We start from the raw sequence: 19737 nt of genomic DNA, 5'->3' as shown, positions 1-19737 counted from the left end.
TTCTGGTTGCACATCAATGATAAAGATTAAACTAAGTACAGAACTTAGTAAACCGAAAATCAGTTTGTATGTATGTTATAAAATTTAAATCGAATTAAGATACTGATGATGCTTTATAGCGAAATATTTATCTTTTTATAACATACAAACAAACCTATTGCCTCGTTGTTTGTGAAAAAACAACATATTGTAAAATTACCGTTTTAGTTTCATGGTACACGGTTAAAATATCTCCAAATTGTCCCTTAGAAACAAAACATGTGACGAAATGATCCAAGCAGTTAAAAAGTTTAGTTGTACATTAACTAATTAATACGCCAAAATTGTAAGTAAGAGTGGCCGAATCTGTTAGCCATCGTATAATCAACGAGCTAGTGAGGTTGTCGGAAGTTTTGCAGTTAATGTTAGCTGCTGCCAATCCTTGTGCGCCAACCGTGAAATTTTCCTGTACAATAAGAGAGAAGATTGACATTTCCGCGATTCTTTTGACCGTTTTCAACGTATACAGTAGGAAGAATTTGAACAAAACTGAAATATTATTACGTCGCACTGCAAGACTAATGTAATAACTGTAAAACATTTCAACAATAATATAAAAGGAAATATAGGCTGACGAAAGACCAAGTATTATTAAAAAAACTATGTGTGCAAGTCTACCTCACAACTTTAGACAAGAGTTTTTGCTCCTCATGTGTTGTGTCAGACCTGCAAATATCTAGCCTACAAGAATGACATATTTAGGAGTTCGAAAACAAAAGAGTTGAATGAGGACAGTGAGGCTAAAAAGGTTTATCAAAGCAATTACAACAAACTAGAACAGCTGGAAATAGTACTACAGATGACAGGATCTAAATAGGCTTAGTGTTTATTTACCCACTTGCTTATTTTCGATAAAAAGAGGTTGCATTTTAACAACCACGAGTAAAGTTTACATACGTTGTACACCATAACGCGCTAAATGATGTTAAGTAAAAAAAATATTCAACTATAGACCAATTTCTTGATTTACTTTCCAACTGTTTAATGAAATAGCGTTAGTCGGAGTCTTTTCAATACCAAACCCAACACAGTATACAAATTATGCTCAACTATAGAGTTTAAGTAGAGAGTTAAACATGAACAAAATTTTGCTTCTCATTTTGGTGGTTTGCCTCATAGTTGGGGACGACGCATACAGACGTCGACGGAGACGTCGCACCCCTCGACGTCGTAGGTTTGGTTCCTCAGAGTTGAAAGGTACTGTCAATATAGCTTAAGACTATTCTCTGTTTAATAGTGTAACTCATAGCTATTTTATTGTTTTGTTTTACATTTGATTTTGGAAATGCAACTTTTAAAGTTATACAGTTAGAAAAACTCATGCTTAAACTCAACTTCTGACGTTCTTTAACAACCTGACATTCATGTTTGCACATTTTAATATGTCGATTAAATTTAAAATATCGCCCCATATAAAGTAATCCTTGCAGCCTGTAAAAATTCTGCTTAATACTGTTAAAGAAAGATGACTACACATAAACGTTGTGTGATAATGCCAGATAACCGTTAAATTTACCATGTTGGATTTAAACTCAAACTTTCCTTTTGTAAAACATTTAGCTGAACAAGTTGACGACGCCTTGGAAGAACTTGCTAATGAGTTAAATGCTGATAACGACGAGTCCAAGTATGACGTCGACCTCGACGATATAGAGTTGGAAAATTAATGTAAGAATGAAGATGTGTCTGAAATCAATTCGTTAGAAATTAGTGCCTTTTTAAGAAAAAAGGTCTACGACAATAAGGGCATTCAAAGGCAGAAATGTCTGACTTTTCGATCTTGAGGTCGTGGCAATGTACTAATTTGGACCTTTAGGTAAACTCCCGGCTTAAATAAATTGAAAATATTCGCTGCAAATTTACAAAATATAACAAAAAAGCGATATAGAATTAATACCACTTGACCCACCTGAACCCAAACGCTAACCCGAATCGCAAACCATATTATGTGCGTTAATTTAACAATTATTTGAACGCTTGAAAAGAAAGCCCAAGCATCGAGTGGGCATAAGATAGTTTCTCGTCCATTGTATCAAGGATTGTTACGTCACAAATAGAGGTACCTGAAGCTTTTAGGTAATTTTTAAATTAACGCACATTGTTTGGCTTAGGGTGCTGGTTAGAGTTTGGGTGGGTCAAGTATTATTAAACTTAATATTCTTATGCACATTTGTTAAGTAAAATTAGTGCATTGCCAAAACCTCAAAGTCTAAAAGTCGGACTTTTTTAACCTTCGGCTGGCCTAACTGTCGTATATCTTTTGCTTAGAACTGCACTAATTTCTGACGGATCGGATGGTGATATTATACTGTTAAAATAATTTTGCAAACATAGTTTCGGACTTTATTTCAAAATTAAATTTTGTCTCTAGGAATATTTAAATTTTGCATTGTTTTGAATAGCATTTTTAACATAGTATATATGTTAATATTAAACGTTAATGTAACGCCACGATAATTTAATATTAGGATATTTACATATTAAATAGCTTATTGAGATCTAATACTCATTGTTTTTTCGACTACTTATACTTTGTTTTTTCAGATCTTTAGAACAGAACTTTCATTTCTTCGTTGAAGATGTCATGCTTTGTCTCGCGTTTACCATCTCACGTAATATTTTTTTGTCGTCTGTAGATTGCCCTAATCCCAAAGAAAATCGCTTCACGTCTTTATATTCTCTTTTCATTTAAAAACGTTGTGCGGCGACGCCTGTCTTGAACTTTCCATTCTCGTTATGCGAATTCTTTCTTGAAAGTCGGGTTGGCAGCTACGAAAACGGAAACGCACGCCATTTCCACGAAATCTGTGATGGGTATAACTATAAAGTGTAAAAGAATTTGTGCAAGGCAATAAACTGAATATAATTGTCACCAAAAAAATTTCTACAAAGTGCGCGATAATTAATATATGTGGTTAAAAACGTATAGCCTGTCATGGGACCGTAAGAACACAATTTGGAGTGCAAGCAAAATGCTTTTGTAGCAACACAATTGGGTTGGTATATTCTCGCCATATAGCCTTGTTTTTGTTAACAGCGCCACCCTGCATACAACAGATCTGTGTTTAACACCCAGTGCAAGTATTTTGACTAACTCGACAATAATCAAAATAACGAGCTAAGTTTTCGTTCTTATTCTACTTGAATGTTTTCTAGTTTGCAGGTTAGCAAGCAACTAAACTTAAAATAGCTTGGGTTCGATTTGCATTTGTGCGTAGAATTTTTAATACCTTTAAGTTTTCAGCAACCAGTAATTTTGTAAACTTAATAACAGGCCTACGCGCATCCGCATAATGGTCTTTCACTATCACCATTTTTATTTTACTTGTTTATAACTTATTCAGACATAATATGGTCTAACTTCCTCTAATATTATTGCGCAATTACTTTTCTTTTGTCGTAGGCCTCAATATCGTCTTAAAAATTATTTGTCGATGCCGTAAACTTTATATTATAATTTATATGTATATATAGGTGTTCTCAATCATTTTAACCATATAAAACTACTGCATTCAGTGACCCACCAAATCAAACGGTACTCAATTTTGGGTGGCGACCTGTAGGTGGTCGGAAATATAGCGAGTAAAAATTAACTATTAAAAACCTTGCATTGTTGTAAGAATTAACGATACACCGGAAAGTGGTGCAATTTAAAAAGCATTACAACTTTTGAGTTTTGTTGTGTAACCCCATGCAATAAAAAATATTACAAAAAATACTTACAAAAACCTTGTGGTTTAAGTTTTTTGTGGTTTATTGCAGTGCTCCACAACCGGTGTGCCGCGAGACCATGCCAGGTGTGCCGCGACATTCCCGGAGTGGTTTTACGTGCGTTTATAAGAGCACTTTTTACAGTTGAATTAACACGAAAACGGTACTTCAAGGCAGGAATTTTGACCTCATGCAATATTCCAGGTGTAATTAACTTTTGTTTTTTAAGAACTTTCCTTACCGGTAATATATAAAATTTTGCAAAATCTGTGTTAGGTTCAATCGCCGTAAGTCGAATTTCTAAACGTTTTTTTGACTAACTCAACTAGCAGGAGTACAAATAAATATCAATTGCTTTCAAACTTTACACCCAAGTGAAAAAATAAGCTCGAAACCAATGAAATATAATATCTAAAGCAGAATAATCCATAGTTTTAAGACAACCAAACTATACTAAAACTATAATTAGGCTGTAATATCATCGACAGAATAAGATCTAATAAAAAAGAACTAAGCCTGTCGAAATCAATCCTAAGTTCATCGAAATAAGTCATACATGAAAAAAATAACGCCTAAAACTGAAGGGATAGGGTAATGGCTATTGGGGGCGAACGGTCTGGCATCGAATGATTTGGTGTCGACGTTTCGGCGCTTTAGTTTAGTTTGAACGGCGGTTATGGCGCCGTTAAGCCCTACTCTTTTTTACATTGGGTTGTTTGCCCCTGTTATAGAGCGAGTGATGAGTAATATGTAGGAATAGAAAATATATTAGCGTTAGAATTATTAGGGGAATTACTGATGAACTTAGGTTGGGCCGCCGGGCTAGGACTTTTGATTTAGACGTAATTAAAACTAAGCGGTATTCGTTCTGTTTTGGTCTTATTTCGAACTGTGTTTTATTTCTACCTTGATATTATTCTAATTTCGTCCTATCGCTGGAGTCCCTTTTGAGAATTCGCTCCTTTTGTTCTGGCCAGCCTAGGATATTTGCTTTTGTTGTTTATTGTCAAACGACAGATATTTCGTAGGTGTGCAGACGAATACTTTTAGCTCTGTTGGTGTGCCGTAAATGAAAAAAAGGTTGCGGAGCACTGCTTTATTGTACACCTCATAGATCCTCTAAAATATGTGCCCTTCTATTCCTCGTAAAAGCTACATTTGTTTTACGTTCCTTGTTAAGGGAAACGAAAGCAAAGTCAGTTTTTGCAAACACTATAGCCTAAACTCAAAACGTGATATTGGACTCGTATTAAAAGTCGTTCAGTGAGGGCATATTTATGTGCCCCAAAACCTTACTCAAGTATATTGGATAATTTTTGTTTGCCAATTTAATCTGAATTTGGTAATTGTTACTTTGGCACAGGAAAGAACTGTGGAAACGTAAAACATTAGCCACAAACTAAGACCCAGGTGGTGTGCATGGTATTTTGGAATCGTTCACTGTCTGTATACTTTCCAATTAATTGCAGATCTGCGTTTTAAGAAAATAGTGCCGGGTATGCCCCCTGGGTCTATGCAAATATTTTGGTTTAGTTGAAACAAGTTGAGTGTAAATGTGGGTCCCTATTCCAGAATCTAGAAAAGAACGATAAATGTGTCAAAATAGAAAATGACCGGTAAGCTGTAAAGGTGGTTTAGGTTTAGCGAAAAATAAACAGGCAAAAAAGACACTGGTTTAAATTTTTACAGACAATGCTTATTGTGACGTAAGGTTACTGTAATGAACCAAATTATTGTACACAATTATGCATGACTAACTGACTGTGTTGTATGTTTATTTTTGTTGCATATAGCGTTTGTGTTTCATAGACCAAGAGTTAATAAGCCGACGGCTTTTAAATCAAAGATGCGATGAGCCAAACTGCTAAGATCACCTCATAAAAAAGGTTCGTTATTGACAAACTAGCAATAACAGTAGCTTCATAAGTGAAACTCAAGTTCCAGCCAAGTCATTTGTGATATAGTTTAAGTTCAAGTCAAGTATTTTTCAATAAATAACAGGTCAAGTCATAATTAGAGCGAGTCAAGTCCTTCTCATAAAAATGAACGTTAAACTGTTTAAATTAGTAAACCCGTCCGATTATTACGAGCAATAAATCAGCAAAATAAATTCTGTTGTACACAAATTAAGATAAATAACTCAATTATATAAAAACAATAAACACTTCATTTCTACAGAAGTTATTTAAAAACAGTTACCTATTGGTCTAATTAAGTCAAGTCATTAAAACCCTAAATGGACTTCCCGTAATTTTCTCGACTGGCGCTTTCAGCAGTATATATCAAAACAAAACCGCACTCAACGCACCAAATAACAATGCCCTTTGTTTACGTTTGCAAAAATGTTGACTGGTTGACTATGCGCAAAACCCACCCAGTAGCGAGGCGCCAGTTATGAATGTTTCCTGATGCTGTGGTGTTTAGTATGAAATGAGGTCATCATCTGGTGGCGACGTAATGAGTTTAACAAAGCCCATCGCGAAAACAAAGCGAACGCCAGTCCCCGGCATCTATAAAATCGCCTTATGGTCTTGTGACCTTGGCAGAGCGAAATTGAGTAGACAGGGTTGTGGGTTGGAAAACAGCTTAACGACGCAATTAGGTATTTAAGAATAGACTACCCAGCAATTCGCTGCCCCGTATATGCGCAAAGTGTTAAACTTTTCTACCTATTCTAAACTGTTCATTAATTAAATCGTTTGGGATGGTTGTCAGTATGCCTTCCTGGTTTTATACGTGCAATGTCCCCCTTTCTAAACGTTGGGATTTTTAAAAGAAATTTCTCACGTTTGCTTCAGTTAATGAGCATAGAACGAAGACTGTGATTCTCATTTATTTTAGCTACTGCATTTCAGTCGGCTTTGCTTAAGGTAAATAATTTACAGCATTAAGAAAGCAACCGCTGTCAAATATGTTCGCAGTTATTTTTTGCTCTACAGGCGTGCGATACACATAGTCGCTGGTAGGTCAAATGAGCAATCTTATTGAGGAAAACTGTTGCAAATTTCTGATATCGGTTGAATAATAGCCGGCAAAGTTATATAGAAAGCCAGCTGATATAGAATTCACTTCAATAGCCTTGCAAGGGATACGCTAATTTTCCCGATTTGCCATGTAGTTTAGTGTTTGGAAGCTGGGACTACCACGATAACGTAAACGTTCAATTTTTACAAATTCATTTTATTATGTTTATGCTGGTCCTTTTTTTGTTCACAATTTTCGTTAAATGAAATGCGTTAAAAGTTTTAAAGAGTCTTGACGACAACTGATTGTTTTTATAAAATATAGCTTTAGTGCAGTGGCGCTGCACGGCTAATATTTTGTATAGCATATGTTGTTATCCGATCTTGGCATCGAGGCAGTGTATGGGTTGTAATTTACTTTATAATAAAATGAAATTTACAAGGGTGCATTTTGTTTACATTTAGGTGTCGCGCTAAACTCCAGACGTTTTAAGGCATGCAGTTTTGATGGGAGACGATGAAATTGATTGCCGAAAATCGGAAACAGTTTACATCAAAGAGGTAGGCTGTGGAATTTAAGTGTGGCGTCAGGAATTTTGAATACAGTTGATGACATGTGGTGTGATGGTTTGGTGATCACCAACAGAATGATCGAATTATCTATTCAATATGTTGTCTAATGCACTGGAATGCTTATATAGATCGACCAAAATATTTCTCTCTTCGCGTAACCCCTACACCACTTCCAGGAAGTGTTTTTGCACTCGCATTAAGTTCAACAGAACTCTGAAACCCCGTGTAATTACGCAGTCGTTGTTATGGTAGTTGTAAACTGCACTTCAGAGATTCAAAGTGAAGGTCGTTGTAACAAAAATAAATTGGTAATTGAAACGTAAGTTGCTACTTCTACAAAACAATTTAATTTCTTAACCTTGGGCTTTTCTCATCGAAAAGCTCCATTGTTTCGTTTTGCCGACATATGCTATATTCGACATTTGCTGACACATTATTATCTGGTTTTGAAATCGCTTATATCTACATATACGGCAACAAATACGGTCGGGCGGTTTTAATTACACAGGACCTTGAACGACAAAGCAAATAAAAGAACGTAGCTCGCTTAAGGTGAAAGGGCTGCGTTCAACTATCGACTTAACCTTCACATTGTTCACATTGATAAAGCTGCCCTTGACCCAGATTTTGATCGACGTTTTTTCGAGATCGTTCGCCTATACTTAATCGACGTGTTATTGTTCCAAGCACACTCAGCGTCAATATATATATATTTCGGCAACTGACATGCCTGTGTGACGTTTTAGCATAGCCTATTATCTTTGTTTAATTTAACTTGAAGCGATTCAAGGGTTACAAAATTATAATATTTAATCAATTTTAGCCTAATATTTATATAGGTATTGAAATTGACATTGGGATTACGGTACCCAGAAACTAACGTTATTGTAAAATTTTGCAATTCGTTCATCGTTTTTTTATGAAGCCTTATAAGTAGGAAGATTATTTTTGACCAACAAATGAGAAATTTTGACTTGAAACAAAAAATGTTGACAATCGTCTGTTTTAAGTCTAATAATAATCGCCTTACATTGAGCAATCTGACCGACTTGTGAACATTATGTGTCAATGCACTAGCTCTATTAAGACTTTTAACATTATACAATGCAATCAATATGGAAGTGGTGCAGTGTCTTGTTTTGCGATATAAAACAATTTTCGGGAACACACATTAAGACCGAAAGAGCAATAATACCCAAAGCAGAAAAATCTATAAAACCATAGGATTAAGGCCAACGACATGATAAAGACAAATACGCAGTAATATTCAAGACAGAATAAGAACTTAATCGTCTGAATAAGACATAAACCTGACGAAATTAGTCCTGAGTTTATCGGAATAAGACCTAAATGGTCAAAATAACGCGTGGAACTGTAGGGAGAGAGCTAGTATGGGTCGATCTGGGCCATGAATCTGGCATCGGCCTTTTCGGTGTCGATGTTTGGGCGCCCTACTTTCAACGAAGCCGCTAAGGCGCCTCTGTTTTGGCACCGGATTGTTTGGCCCTGTTTCGGGTTATTGGTTGGTAATGGGTGGGGTTATAAATTGGATTAGGGTTAATATTTTCAGGGGAGTTAGTGATATATTTAATGAGGGTTTGTGGCTGGGTAAACTGTTCTATAGGCCTGATTCTGTCAATTTAGGTCTTATTACTACGGGTTTAGGACTTATTCTGATTTTGACGGTTTTACAACCATTAAGGTAGTAGTCCGAATTGTGTCTTATTTCGAACTGTGTTTTATTGACGTTGATGTAGTTCTTATTTCGGTTTTATGGCCCAATCCTCGTACCAACTAAAATAGTCAAACCTTCTCCGTCTATTGTGCCAAAAGATTATTTCTGCGAAAGAAAGTTTTTTAACTGCAGTTCTGTGAAACTGCAATGCTTGCCAGCGTTGAACGCAAAGCACAAATGGTCTTTTGGTTTCTACATAAGCCTAACCGCAATCTGAAAAGAGTTTCTTTGTTTTTAGGTTTAGTATAATTGCATCGGGAGACGTTATTATCTCTGTTGTATGCATATATGTATCGACAACACATTATTACGCAGCTGTGCACGTCTGTTTATGATAAGAACAGACGAAAATCATTACGGACGTATTAATTGGTGAACTATTTTGTATATTTTAATTTGTCATAACTTCTCAATTCAAGGTCACAAATTTTACTCCCCTTCCCTCATGGATTACCCCTTTTCTCCACAATACAGCAATAAAAACTCGTTCGCATGCTAGAAACCAAACGAAACGTTAACCCTATTATACACTAGAGGCAAAATAGCAGCAAAAGGAAATCCGCCAACCAGACAGTTACTAATTGTTGTAAACCCAACCATCCTTCAATTGTCCTTTTTTTAATTTGTCTAAAACTCTAAACGTTAAAATGTCACTCATGTTATATTCATGTCGTTGACACCTAGGGCTTTTCGGGCGACGACCCAAATTCAAATTGCCTGTCGTCTCGAACTATTGTTGCTTTGAACAACCTGCACTAGCTGCGATCAGTCGCGTCAAGAAAACTCATCATTATAAAAAAATACAAATGATCTGTGCAACATCAACCCTAAACCTTTTTAATGCGGCCCACGTTGTACTAACCCTTTCGAGTTTATTATTTTTATTTTACTGAACGACTGATTTGCCAAGTTGAACTCTTACCGCGGGCAGACTGTTTTCAATATACTGAGCCGGTATCGTTCAAGTGGCTTGATCCTATAATTATTGTGTACATTTAGCGATCTATTACTTGGTACATTACATGTTTACCTTTAAATAAGTGTATATAGGCTTAATTAGTTATTGCTTTAACTTATCTTTAGGGTGTTAGTAGTTCGTTTATTCCTGAAATATTAGGCGGTTGGTTTCAATGTTGGCTAACTAGGTAATAAATCTTGTTTGGCCATTTAACATAATTGTGTTAGCTTACAGTTGATTTTCAAGACATTGAAATGAATAAAGCTACCTTATAGAAAGCGCCCCGCGGAAAATATTTTTCTAAGTGCTGCAATTGTAACATTTTTAATTTTGTAGGCCCGAAAAATTTGCTTTATGTTAGCCCGCGTGGTGAAAGGTAGCCATCCTTGAACTTAAAACTTGTCGTATTGACTTTTAAACTTTTTTTAATGCACCCTGGTCACAGTAACCGCAACGCCTGCAACTCCCGCAACGCCTGTAACGCCCGCAACGCCTGTGACACCCGTAACGCCTGAACTCCAGCAACGCCTGTAACGCCCGCAACGCCTGTAACGCCCGCAATGCGTGTAACGCCCGCAACGCCTGTAACGCCCGCAACGCCCGCAACGCCCGCAACGCCCGCAACGCCCGCAACGCCCGTAACGCCTGTAACGCCCGCAATGCGTGTAACGCCCGCAACGCCTGTGACATTCTTGTTTATCTCTAGGCGTCGAGTCCCGGATGTTATGTCAAGGCTCGCCACTCGCTCGCCGTGCTCGAGTTCTTCGGCATGGTATGCCTGGTTGCGATGCGCAACAACCTCACCATAGCGATTGTTGCCATGGTAAACGCGACCGCCCTGGCAACGGGCGGTGACGAGACGGCAGCCAACCTGACTTCGTGTCCCGGTCGCGGCAATAACCAGTCGTTTCATGATGACCAGGTTTGTTTGTATTATCTTGGATGGAACCCTGTAGTCTGTATATTGCAAAAATGCTTTGGCTGAAAAAAAACCTTGGGCTCATACTTGGTGGGTGTTTTACGCGCTAATTTGAATGTTTCTTTAACGGTTATAAACTTGATTATCAACTATTTTAGTCAAGTCGCGCACATTTTTTTAACTTTGTAACAAAAATATATTTTTCTGCATACTTTCTTTTTTTCCAGCATAAGCAATCATTAGTTTATGTACTTAAGCTATAATAATTCAATCTTAGAAAAGGTCTTTGCTAGGTTATACCTATAAGTATATAGGACAGCGGTTCGCACCCTTTTATGTCTTACAGCATCCCCAGCGAAATAATAAACGGATTGACGACAATTTCGTTAATGATTTACTGTATATAACCTATTGACGCAATAAACATCTATATGAAACAATACAATCAATTCTAGACATTCAGAAAATATAGTTTGATTTATGTTATTTTAATCGTACATAGAAGGAGTTGTTGTATCAAGAGGCTTACTAATACAACAACAAAATGATTTCTAAAAATTCCTAAATACTTTCGGGCACCCCTAAACACGCCACCCCGGTTGAACCACTATACGATTTCAATTCTGTGTATGTTATATATTTTCGGACCCCGAAAAATAAAACCCACTACATCGAGTCCCAAACTCTAAAACCACAGCATAGCTCCGAAAGCACCTTAAGTGCAGAACCTTATTTATTTTAAATTTTAGCGTTGAGCGCTAATACCGAAAAGTGCTAGCAGAACTTTAAAACACCGGCTTGTCAATTTCACAGCTGAACGGCCAGTTCGCGTGGAATACGGCCGAGCAGGGCTTCGTGCTGGGCTGCTACTTCTACGGCTATATCGCCTCCAACTCTATCGGCGCCTGTCTCTCGAACCGCTTCGGCATCCGCTACGTCATTGGCGTGACGTCACTGCTATCGTCCGTCCTCACCCTCTGCACCCCGTGGGCGGCCTACTACAACTTCTGGCTGCTCGTGTTTGTCCGGGTCACCCTTGGACTGTTGCACGTGAGCGTTTGAGAATTTATGCAGTTTTACGTGGAAACTGCGCTCAACAACTGTTGTGGTGCCGCAAATCCTTGCTTTGGATTATATTAACTATAGCATTAAATTTAATCAAAGCATTAAAGCAGGGGTTGGCAAACTACGTCCCTCGGGTTGGATCAGCTTGGCAATGTAACTCAGCTGGGCACCAGTTCGGGATTAACCATTAGGTTAGGCCCTGGAAAATTTCTTCCCTCAATTTTAAATAATTTTAATTTTTCATGTAAGTTTATTTATTACTTTTTGTAGCTTGGTTTGCAAAGAAGTCCCGTTTCTAGTAAACAGCCTTAGGCCTACAGCACCCTTAATCCGTCCCTGGTCCGCACCCTTTGTACAAACTAACGCTGCCATTTATCTTTTTTTTTGCGGTAATTTAACTTCGTAAATGCAATATTTTTCGTACTGTGCGCGAATTGTTTGCGTTGGGAAACTCTTTTAGCCTAAAGGCGCCGTGCACAACCTGGAATTATTAACCATTGTATGAATACTTTTTATTGCACTTTGCGCCAATCTATTAACCATTAAATTGGTTGTTCTTTGTTGGTAATCGCATTTGTTTGTTTCGAAATCTCGAAACCAGGTGAGCTAGGTGATTTGCAGATTTAAAGTTGTAGTATTTTTATTAGCCTTTTTCACCGTGATCATGGATAACGCCGTGTGTAGTCAAAGTTTAACCCAAACAAACGCATTTTTCCCACGGTTTCTGTCCGTCTTTGATGGAATTAGACCCGTTTCCAAATGTAAGAAGTTTTAGGACGTGGAGACCATCAGTTGTTTTCATAAGATGCCTCACAAAACTACACATTTTTCCTAGAAAACAACATAAAATTTATTATGGCCCGCTAAGACCTTTCTAAGTTTGGCTTTGGTCGACGACCAGCAAAAGGTTGCCGACCCCTAAATGAAAGCGAAACCAGTTCTCTTTACTAGTGGTTGTCCTTAAAACGTAAAGTAATACAGTTAAAAACTGTTATTCTTCTTGAACATTGACTTTTTACGTCAGTAAAACGACCGTAACGCCAAGGTTACGTTAAAAGCCAGCACTGCGTTGTTCTGATTATCAGGGCGTGGTCAACCCCTCCATGGTGGGGTCGTGGGGCGTATGGGCCCCCGCCTTCGAAAGAAGCTCTCTGATTTCATTCTTCTCATCGGGAACCAGCGTTGGCGCTTGTCTCAGCCTGCTCGTCTCCGGCCTTATAGCACAGCATCTTGGTTGGGAGACAGTCTTTCAAATCACAGGCAAGTGCTTGTGGCTGGCTCCTGGAAAGCTGCTTAAAATCTGCCGTTTGCGGCCTAAACCTAAATCGTAGCGTCGCATGTTACCTGTATAGTGTATAATAACAAACAGCGTAGATTTTATACGAAGGTCTTGGCTATGGCTTTGGGTTGTAGTTAAAAAGCTTATAAATATATTACAGTTGAGCTTCACAATCATTTTCCAAATAACAGTTGAACAAAAGTATTTCGTTTTTTATACGCCTTACAATAATCCGCATGCAGTGCCAAATGAAGATATATAATACACATTGTTGAAATAAATGAAAAATAATCACTTTTTAACCCTCGTTTGTTTTAATTTGGATTGGATATTTATTTAAAATTTATACTGTACGATTGATGTGTATTAATCAGATGTGACTATTTCCAGTGTCCTTTAGCTTGCTACTCACAGGAATATTATCTTTATCACAAAGGAAATTCGTTAACGTATACGCCCACTTGACAGAACTTGGTACAACGGACAAATAGAGTCATACATACATTTTTATTTTCGGAAGCAAACGTTCTTAATCATATCATATCAGGCGGCTGCGGGATGATTTGGAGTTTTCTGTGGCTCATTTTTGCGCACGACTCTCCACACAGCCACCCGCGCATATCCAAACAGGAAAAGTTGTTTATCGTTCAGAATCGAAGCTGCAACGTCGAAGAAAAGTACCAGGTAGGTGGTAATTTTTTCGCCGAAAAAAAATTACTCTATAGCGAGCTTAGTCGCTTAGGTTTGAAATGGAACACAAACAAGACCTATGAAGACAAACTGAATGTGTAAAATATACGAATCTCCTCCCCCTTACACGTAAATGACGCCAATAGCTACAAATTCTTCAGTAAACGTAAAAGGGTTTTCAGTTCAAAAAAAGGTTGACAAGCCTTGACCTAATAAATTCAGGCACAAATATATACATAAAAAAGAGTGATCTCATTCGCAGGTAATTTTACATTGCTGGTTGTTTGATAGTATACGCCTAATATTTTTGAAAAAGCTGAAACGTTTTTTTGGCTTTTCGCATTGCCATTACAAAGTATCTGCAGTGTGTGTGTGCCAGTCCCGCGCGTGATCCTATACACTTTACGAATTATAATTGTCGATTGGGTCACGTTTGCTGAAGTTCAGACAGTCGACAAATACAAGCGAACAAACGGTTCAAATTCCACCCTGTCGGGATGCGGTTATATCCGTGCATTGGTGTCTAATTGAAATATTAGGGCTTGTTATTGGGTGAAAACGTACCAGTTTCATTTAGGGGTCTAATGTGTGCTTAAACTCCTGAAAACATTTTCTTTGTGTGGATTTAAGTAGACCTATCCAAAAGAGGACCAAACGTACAATGCAAATGAAGCGTTATTTATAAAGGATTTATCATCTTTTTGGATAATTTAATACGCTTATTCAGCAAACTCAACTTCAAAATTAGTACAAAAAAGCGGTGAACCTATTTAGCTTTAAAATATTTTTCTTAATTTATTGTTAATAAGAAACATCGATTAGAAAAATGAATAAAAATTATGTCTAATGCCAAGCATAAATAATAGATGCTAAAATAAACTCTGGAAAAACAGCAGTCATGCAAAAAACAAAAACGAGTACATTTTGGCATTTTTCATGGTCTTCATAGGACCATTAATTTTTTTTGGAAAAGAGTGTTGATCCTAATTTTATTCACCTAATGTTTTTATTTGAACTAGCATTGCAATTTCTGCAAAACGCCTTCTTGTTGGTATTCAAAATATGCAATAAAAGATAATGTTTCTATATGGCAGCTTGCAGTTTTATTTAAGTCATGTTAAAAAAATGATTTAGCTTAGATTTATCTGTGAGCAAGACTACATCATCAAAATAGCCATATGGCGTCATCAAAAGAGCTATATATGGCTCGAGAGCCATAGGTTCCAGACGGCTGCCCTAATTGTTTCTCGAGCCAATAGTGTCCGATATAATTTCACATCCATGGAGCCCTGTTCCATTGATGTTTTAGGTCACGACGCGTCAAGAAACGCCGTGGAGACAGATCTTCACGTCGGTGCCTTTTTTAGCTATTTGCGTGGCGCAGTTCGCCAGCAACTGGGTCAACTTTGCCATGCAGATCATGCTCCCAACCTACATCTCGACGGTGCTTAACTTCAACATTTCCACGGTTAGTCGCTGAAATAACTGGTTAAATATTAGGTTTTCCTCCTTTTCCCCGCAAGTTTGCGTCCGAATCAGGCTTCTATGAAGGGCCCAATACCTACCAGGATATACGATTGCGGACGGAAAACGAAATTTATCTAACTTTGTGGCTATGCGGCACTAAACTGTACAGCAGTTTGGTCGCACTCGGTAGATTGTACCGGCCCTTTATTACTTTTTTGTATTGGCATAAAAAGTTTATTTTATGTTTATTGTACTGGAGCGTTGCATTATTTGCTGTGTCACCGACTTGGCTGTTTAACAGAAAAACAAGTTGGCTAAATTAAAATTAGATCCACCGTAAGTGATTTAATTAAAACTGGAGCCGTAACCTAGAATAACTGACCCAGACACTATTACAAGCTTTTGTTTCACATTGTCGAAAGGTGAATTTAATTAAGGCAACCTCCCAGATACCTTATGGAAGGTCTGGTGACATGTAGCCTAATGCTTCATACAAGAGATTCTTGTGGGCCAATTTAGAGGGACGTAGCGCACGACCTTTGCTTTAATTTAAACCCTGTTTTACTCTTTAAAAAGTGTGGCAAGCTAAAAATAACGTCAAACTTTTTTGAGGCTTGCGCAAAACTTTTCTGGGATTTTTATCAGACTTCCCCCGCCCCTCTTAATATATAAAATAAGCATCTTTTGGTCGAAAAATGTTCTACGTTGTCTAATAAAAAGTGTCTTTCATTTTCTGCAGAGCGGCTTCCTATCCGCGCTGCCCTACCTTCTCAAATGGATGCTTATGATCGGCGCCGGCTACCTGACCGACAAGATCATGGCTAGCGGCCTGGTGTCACTTGGCAACCTGCGCAAGGCAAACCAGACCACTTCGCTGACAGTTAGCGCCCTTTTCGTGGTCCTGGCCGGCTATGTGGGCTGTGATGCAACTTCGGCCATCGCCTTTCTCTGTGTTTCCGTCGGATTTAACGCACTTTCAAGTACGACGAGTATATAAATTTGTATTTAAGCATGAGTGGTAGGGTGTTTGTGTGAGTGAGTGAGTGAGTGAGTGAGTGAGTGAGTGAGTGAGTGAGTGAGTGAGTGAGTGAGTGAGTGAGTGAGTGAGTGAGTGAGTGAGTGAGTGAGTGAGAGAGTGAGAGAGTGAGTGAGTGAGTGAGTGAGTGAGTGAGTGAGTGAGTGAGTGAGTGAGTGAGTGAGTGAGTGAGTGAGTGAGTGAGTGAGTGAGTGAGTGAGTGAGTGAGTGAGTGAGTGAGTGAGTGAGTGAGTGAGTGAGTGAGTGAGTGAGTGAGTGAGTGAGTGAGTGAGTGAGTGAGTGAGTGAGTGAGTGAGTGAGTGAGTGAGTGAGTGAGTGAGTGAGTGAGTGAGTGAGTGAGTGAGTGAGTGAGTGAGTGAGTGAGTGAGTGAGTGAGTGAGTGAGTGAGCGCATAGTTAAATTCATGCATATGTTAAATGCATGCATATTTTAATCGTAAGTAAATTTGTTTACTTAACGTTTATTATTCACTTAACGTTGAGTGGTAATTTAGTCATATTGCTTTAGCGAGATTAGCCTATCCTAACCACATCGTAAGAAGTGTTTCGTAACAATTACATCTTCGGCGGCTGTCGAGAATATACAAAATTTCTCACAGTTACCACCCTTAAAGTTTATTTTCTAAGTTAAAATTTATACTTGTTTAACCGAGTGTTGCTTTATACTTGTTGGGTTTTTTCGCCATTCTGTATAAGCTGTTTCATGTTGCCTTTTCAGCCCCTGGGTGCGTGTCTAACACAGTGGACATCGCACCGAGGTACGCAGGGATTCTTTTTGGCATCGGGAACGCGATCGGCTGCATTCCCGGCTTCCTGGCACCCCAAGTGATCGGATGGATTCTGCTCAGCGGGGTATATTTATATTTATGCTTGGCGTGTATGTTAAGACACTTTCTTTTTTGCGAGTAGCCTATGCTTCAACATAGGCTATAGTAAGAAAGGGTTGCAACTTCAAACCACAAAGTTTGGGTTATGATAAAAATGAACAGATAATATGGCTGTTTTATAACCAAGGCTGGGAAGCCACCGTAAAATAGCATTAGCTCCGGCTCCAACTCCGGAGCCATCAGGCAATTATTAAATGGCTCCGGCTCCAGCTCCGGAGTCTTAAAACTCAATCCTTTGTCTCCGGCTCCAGCTCCGGAATAGTAAAACTCATATCCTTTGGCTCCGGGTCCAGCTCCTGTGCCACCAGTCACTTATTCAATGGCAAGTTTTAAAAATTCCTTTTGGCTAACTAACGTTGGAGATGGAACAAAATATAATTTCTTAGCTTTAGCACCACAAATTGAAAAATGGCTCCAGCTCCACAAAAATAATAAAAAGGGCTCCGGCTCCGGCTCCAGCTCCACAAAAATAATAAAAATGGCTCCCGCTCCAGCTCCAAAAAAAAATAATAATAAAAATGGCTCCGGCTCCGACCCAGCTCCACAAAAATAATAACAATGGCTCCGGCTCCGGCTCTGGCTCCAGAAAAAATGCTTAGCTCCGGGCTCCAGCTCCGGCTCCGGCTCCCAGCCCTGTTTATAACTACAGTTTCCAAATAAAGTTGCCTCAGATGTTCTGATCAGTCTTTAGGGTTTATTTAGCTCTTGTGTTGTTAAAAAACGGGCAGTGTTTAAATAAGTAGAAATCTTAAAAAAAACTTTGTGGTATTAAGCCTGCTTTAATTGTCGACTTTGGATTTCATGTATTTTATGGAGGTTGCTGGATGATAACATTGCTGTAGGTATCGCAATGGAATATGTAGCGTTTCTCAATAAATTAAAGCAAAATCGAACATCACTCTTCAAGTATCAATACACTTTCGATTTGACATCCGCGTTAGTTAACTGCTTGCTCGAATAAACTGCGAAGTTCAAGTTAAATAGGTTCAACATAGGCAATATTGGAATATACCACAAACGACTTTTCCACCCAGAATTCCATTGCTTCCTGGCAAATCGCATTTTGGGTGTCGGCCGCTGTCTCACTCTTGGGAGCTTTCGTTTTTCTCCTCTTCGCCTCCGGTGAAGAGCAGCCGTGGGCAAAGTCCGAGTTCGGATCTTTTTCCGAGGAAACAGAGGTAAACTATGCTCGGATCTGTAATGTAGCTTGATACTGAACTGCAAAGCCAAGTAGATCGACCTTTTTGGCTTTGCAATTTATTATCAAGCAGCAGAGGTAAAATTCCGAGGATGACCAGTGTAAAAATCTGCATGATGATTCAGCAGAAGCTAAAGCTACTAAACTGTAACTGAAACAATATATATGGTTAGCATGGCGTATCCAACCATTTCAGTGGGAATTAAAAGCCTTTGTTTTTCTATATACTTACCATATAAAATGTAAGGAGTGCAATAACGAGTATAATTCATGGTAAATGTCAGCCCTTCTACAAATGTGTGTATCCGTTTGAATTTGCTTAAACGCCAGGTGGAACTTAAAGCATGTTCACGAAACAGGAAACCCGTTTTTTTTACAGGATATGTCACGGTGATCCACACATTGACAAAATGAGCACCAATCGTCTTTCTACGCCAAAGCACTTCTATTGATTTCGCTTTTGTTTCACTGTGTCCAACACTGCGGTAGCCTTGACGAATTTACCCTCCAAACATGTAATAAATTGTCGAAAGACAAAAATTAAGTAACAGTTTATAACTGCTGAAGCATGCTCTGTTATTTTCAAAACGCCACTCATAAACAATACTGCAGGCATTTGAGGCAATAAATGAAATATTGCAGGCATTTGAGGCACTAAATACTCATTTGGCTCTATTTTTTACCTTTTTTGTAATTTTTTTACAGGCTAATCGCCATGTTTTTTCGCCGATGTGAGGCGCTAAATCTATGCTTATAAATGCGTAACCCTTTTTTCAAGCCCAACTAGTTCTAAACTTGTGAACGGCATATCATCTATTTTGTATTGTTATGGTCTACTTTACACCGAATTCTTTGAGATGACAGCGAAACGGGATTGGTTGCACCAACCTAATTTGTGGAAAATGGAAGATGATTATCGGCATGAAATACTAGCAGACGATCAAAACCAAAGATTTATAAATTATAAAGAAAGACACTTTTGCATGTTTTGTTTATCTACTATCACGTTGACAATATTATTGTTACTACCGGTACCTAAATATAATTTGACTTTTTCAAGTATAATAAATGCAAGAAAAAATATCTAGATTTAGAATCGGAAAAGAAACAATTTAAGATGTTTAAGTGCTGTTTGTATTTTACACATAAAAAACACGAAAGAGCCTCACATTATGTAGCAAAGTCACATACTATAAAGATAAAGTAATTCTTTCGGTT

The 19737-nt window shown here is 38.2% G+C and overlaps 1 protein-coding gene and 1 long non-coding RNA gene across 2 annotated transcripts; both read left to right on the top strand.

The window, feature by feature from the left end:
• Positions 1-1101: 1101 nt before the first annotated feature.
• Positions 1102-3670, top strand: LOC146137943 (uncharacterized). The gene is made up of 3 exons (XR_014501432.1): positions 1102-1236; positions 1600-1707; positions 2584-3670. It is a non-coding gene; the product is annotated as an uncharacterized LOC146137943 (long non-coding RNA).
• A 3550-nt stretch (positions 3671-7220) lies between these two features.
• Positions 7221-18913, top strand: LOC146137942 (sialin-like). Its single transcript, XM_083394486.1, has 10 exons — positions 7221-7274; positions 10686-10901; positions 11712-11948; positions 13049-13223; positions 13790-13926; positions 15242-15400; positions 16139-16379; positions 17153-17286; positions 18356-18499; positions 18899-18913. Exons 1-10 carry the CDS (start codon positions 7221-7223, stop codon positions 18911-18913), a joined length of 1512 nt encoding a protein of 503 aa, XP_083250612.1.
• Positions 18914-19737: the final 824 nt, after the last annotated feature.

The sequence above is a fragment of the Ascidiella aspersa genome, chromosome 7 (assembly GCF_963924565.1).
Source record: "Ascidiella aspersa chromosome 7, kaAscAspe10.2, whole genome shotgun sequence".
NCBI classification, from domain to species: Eukaryota; Metazoa; Chordata; class Ascidiacea; order Phlebobranchia; family Ascidiidae; genus Ascidiella; species Ascidiella aspersa.
This window is presented reverse-complemented; position numbering and strand designations above follow the sequence as displayed.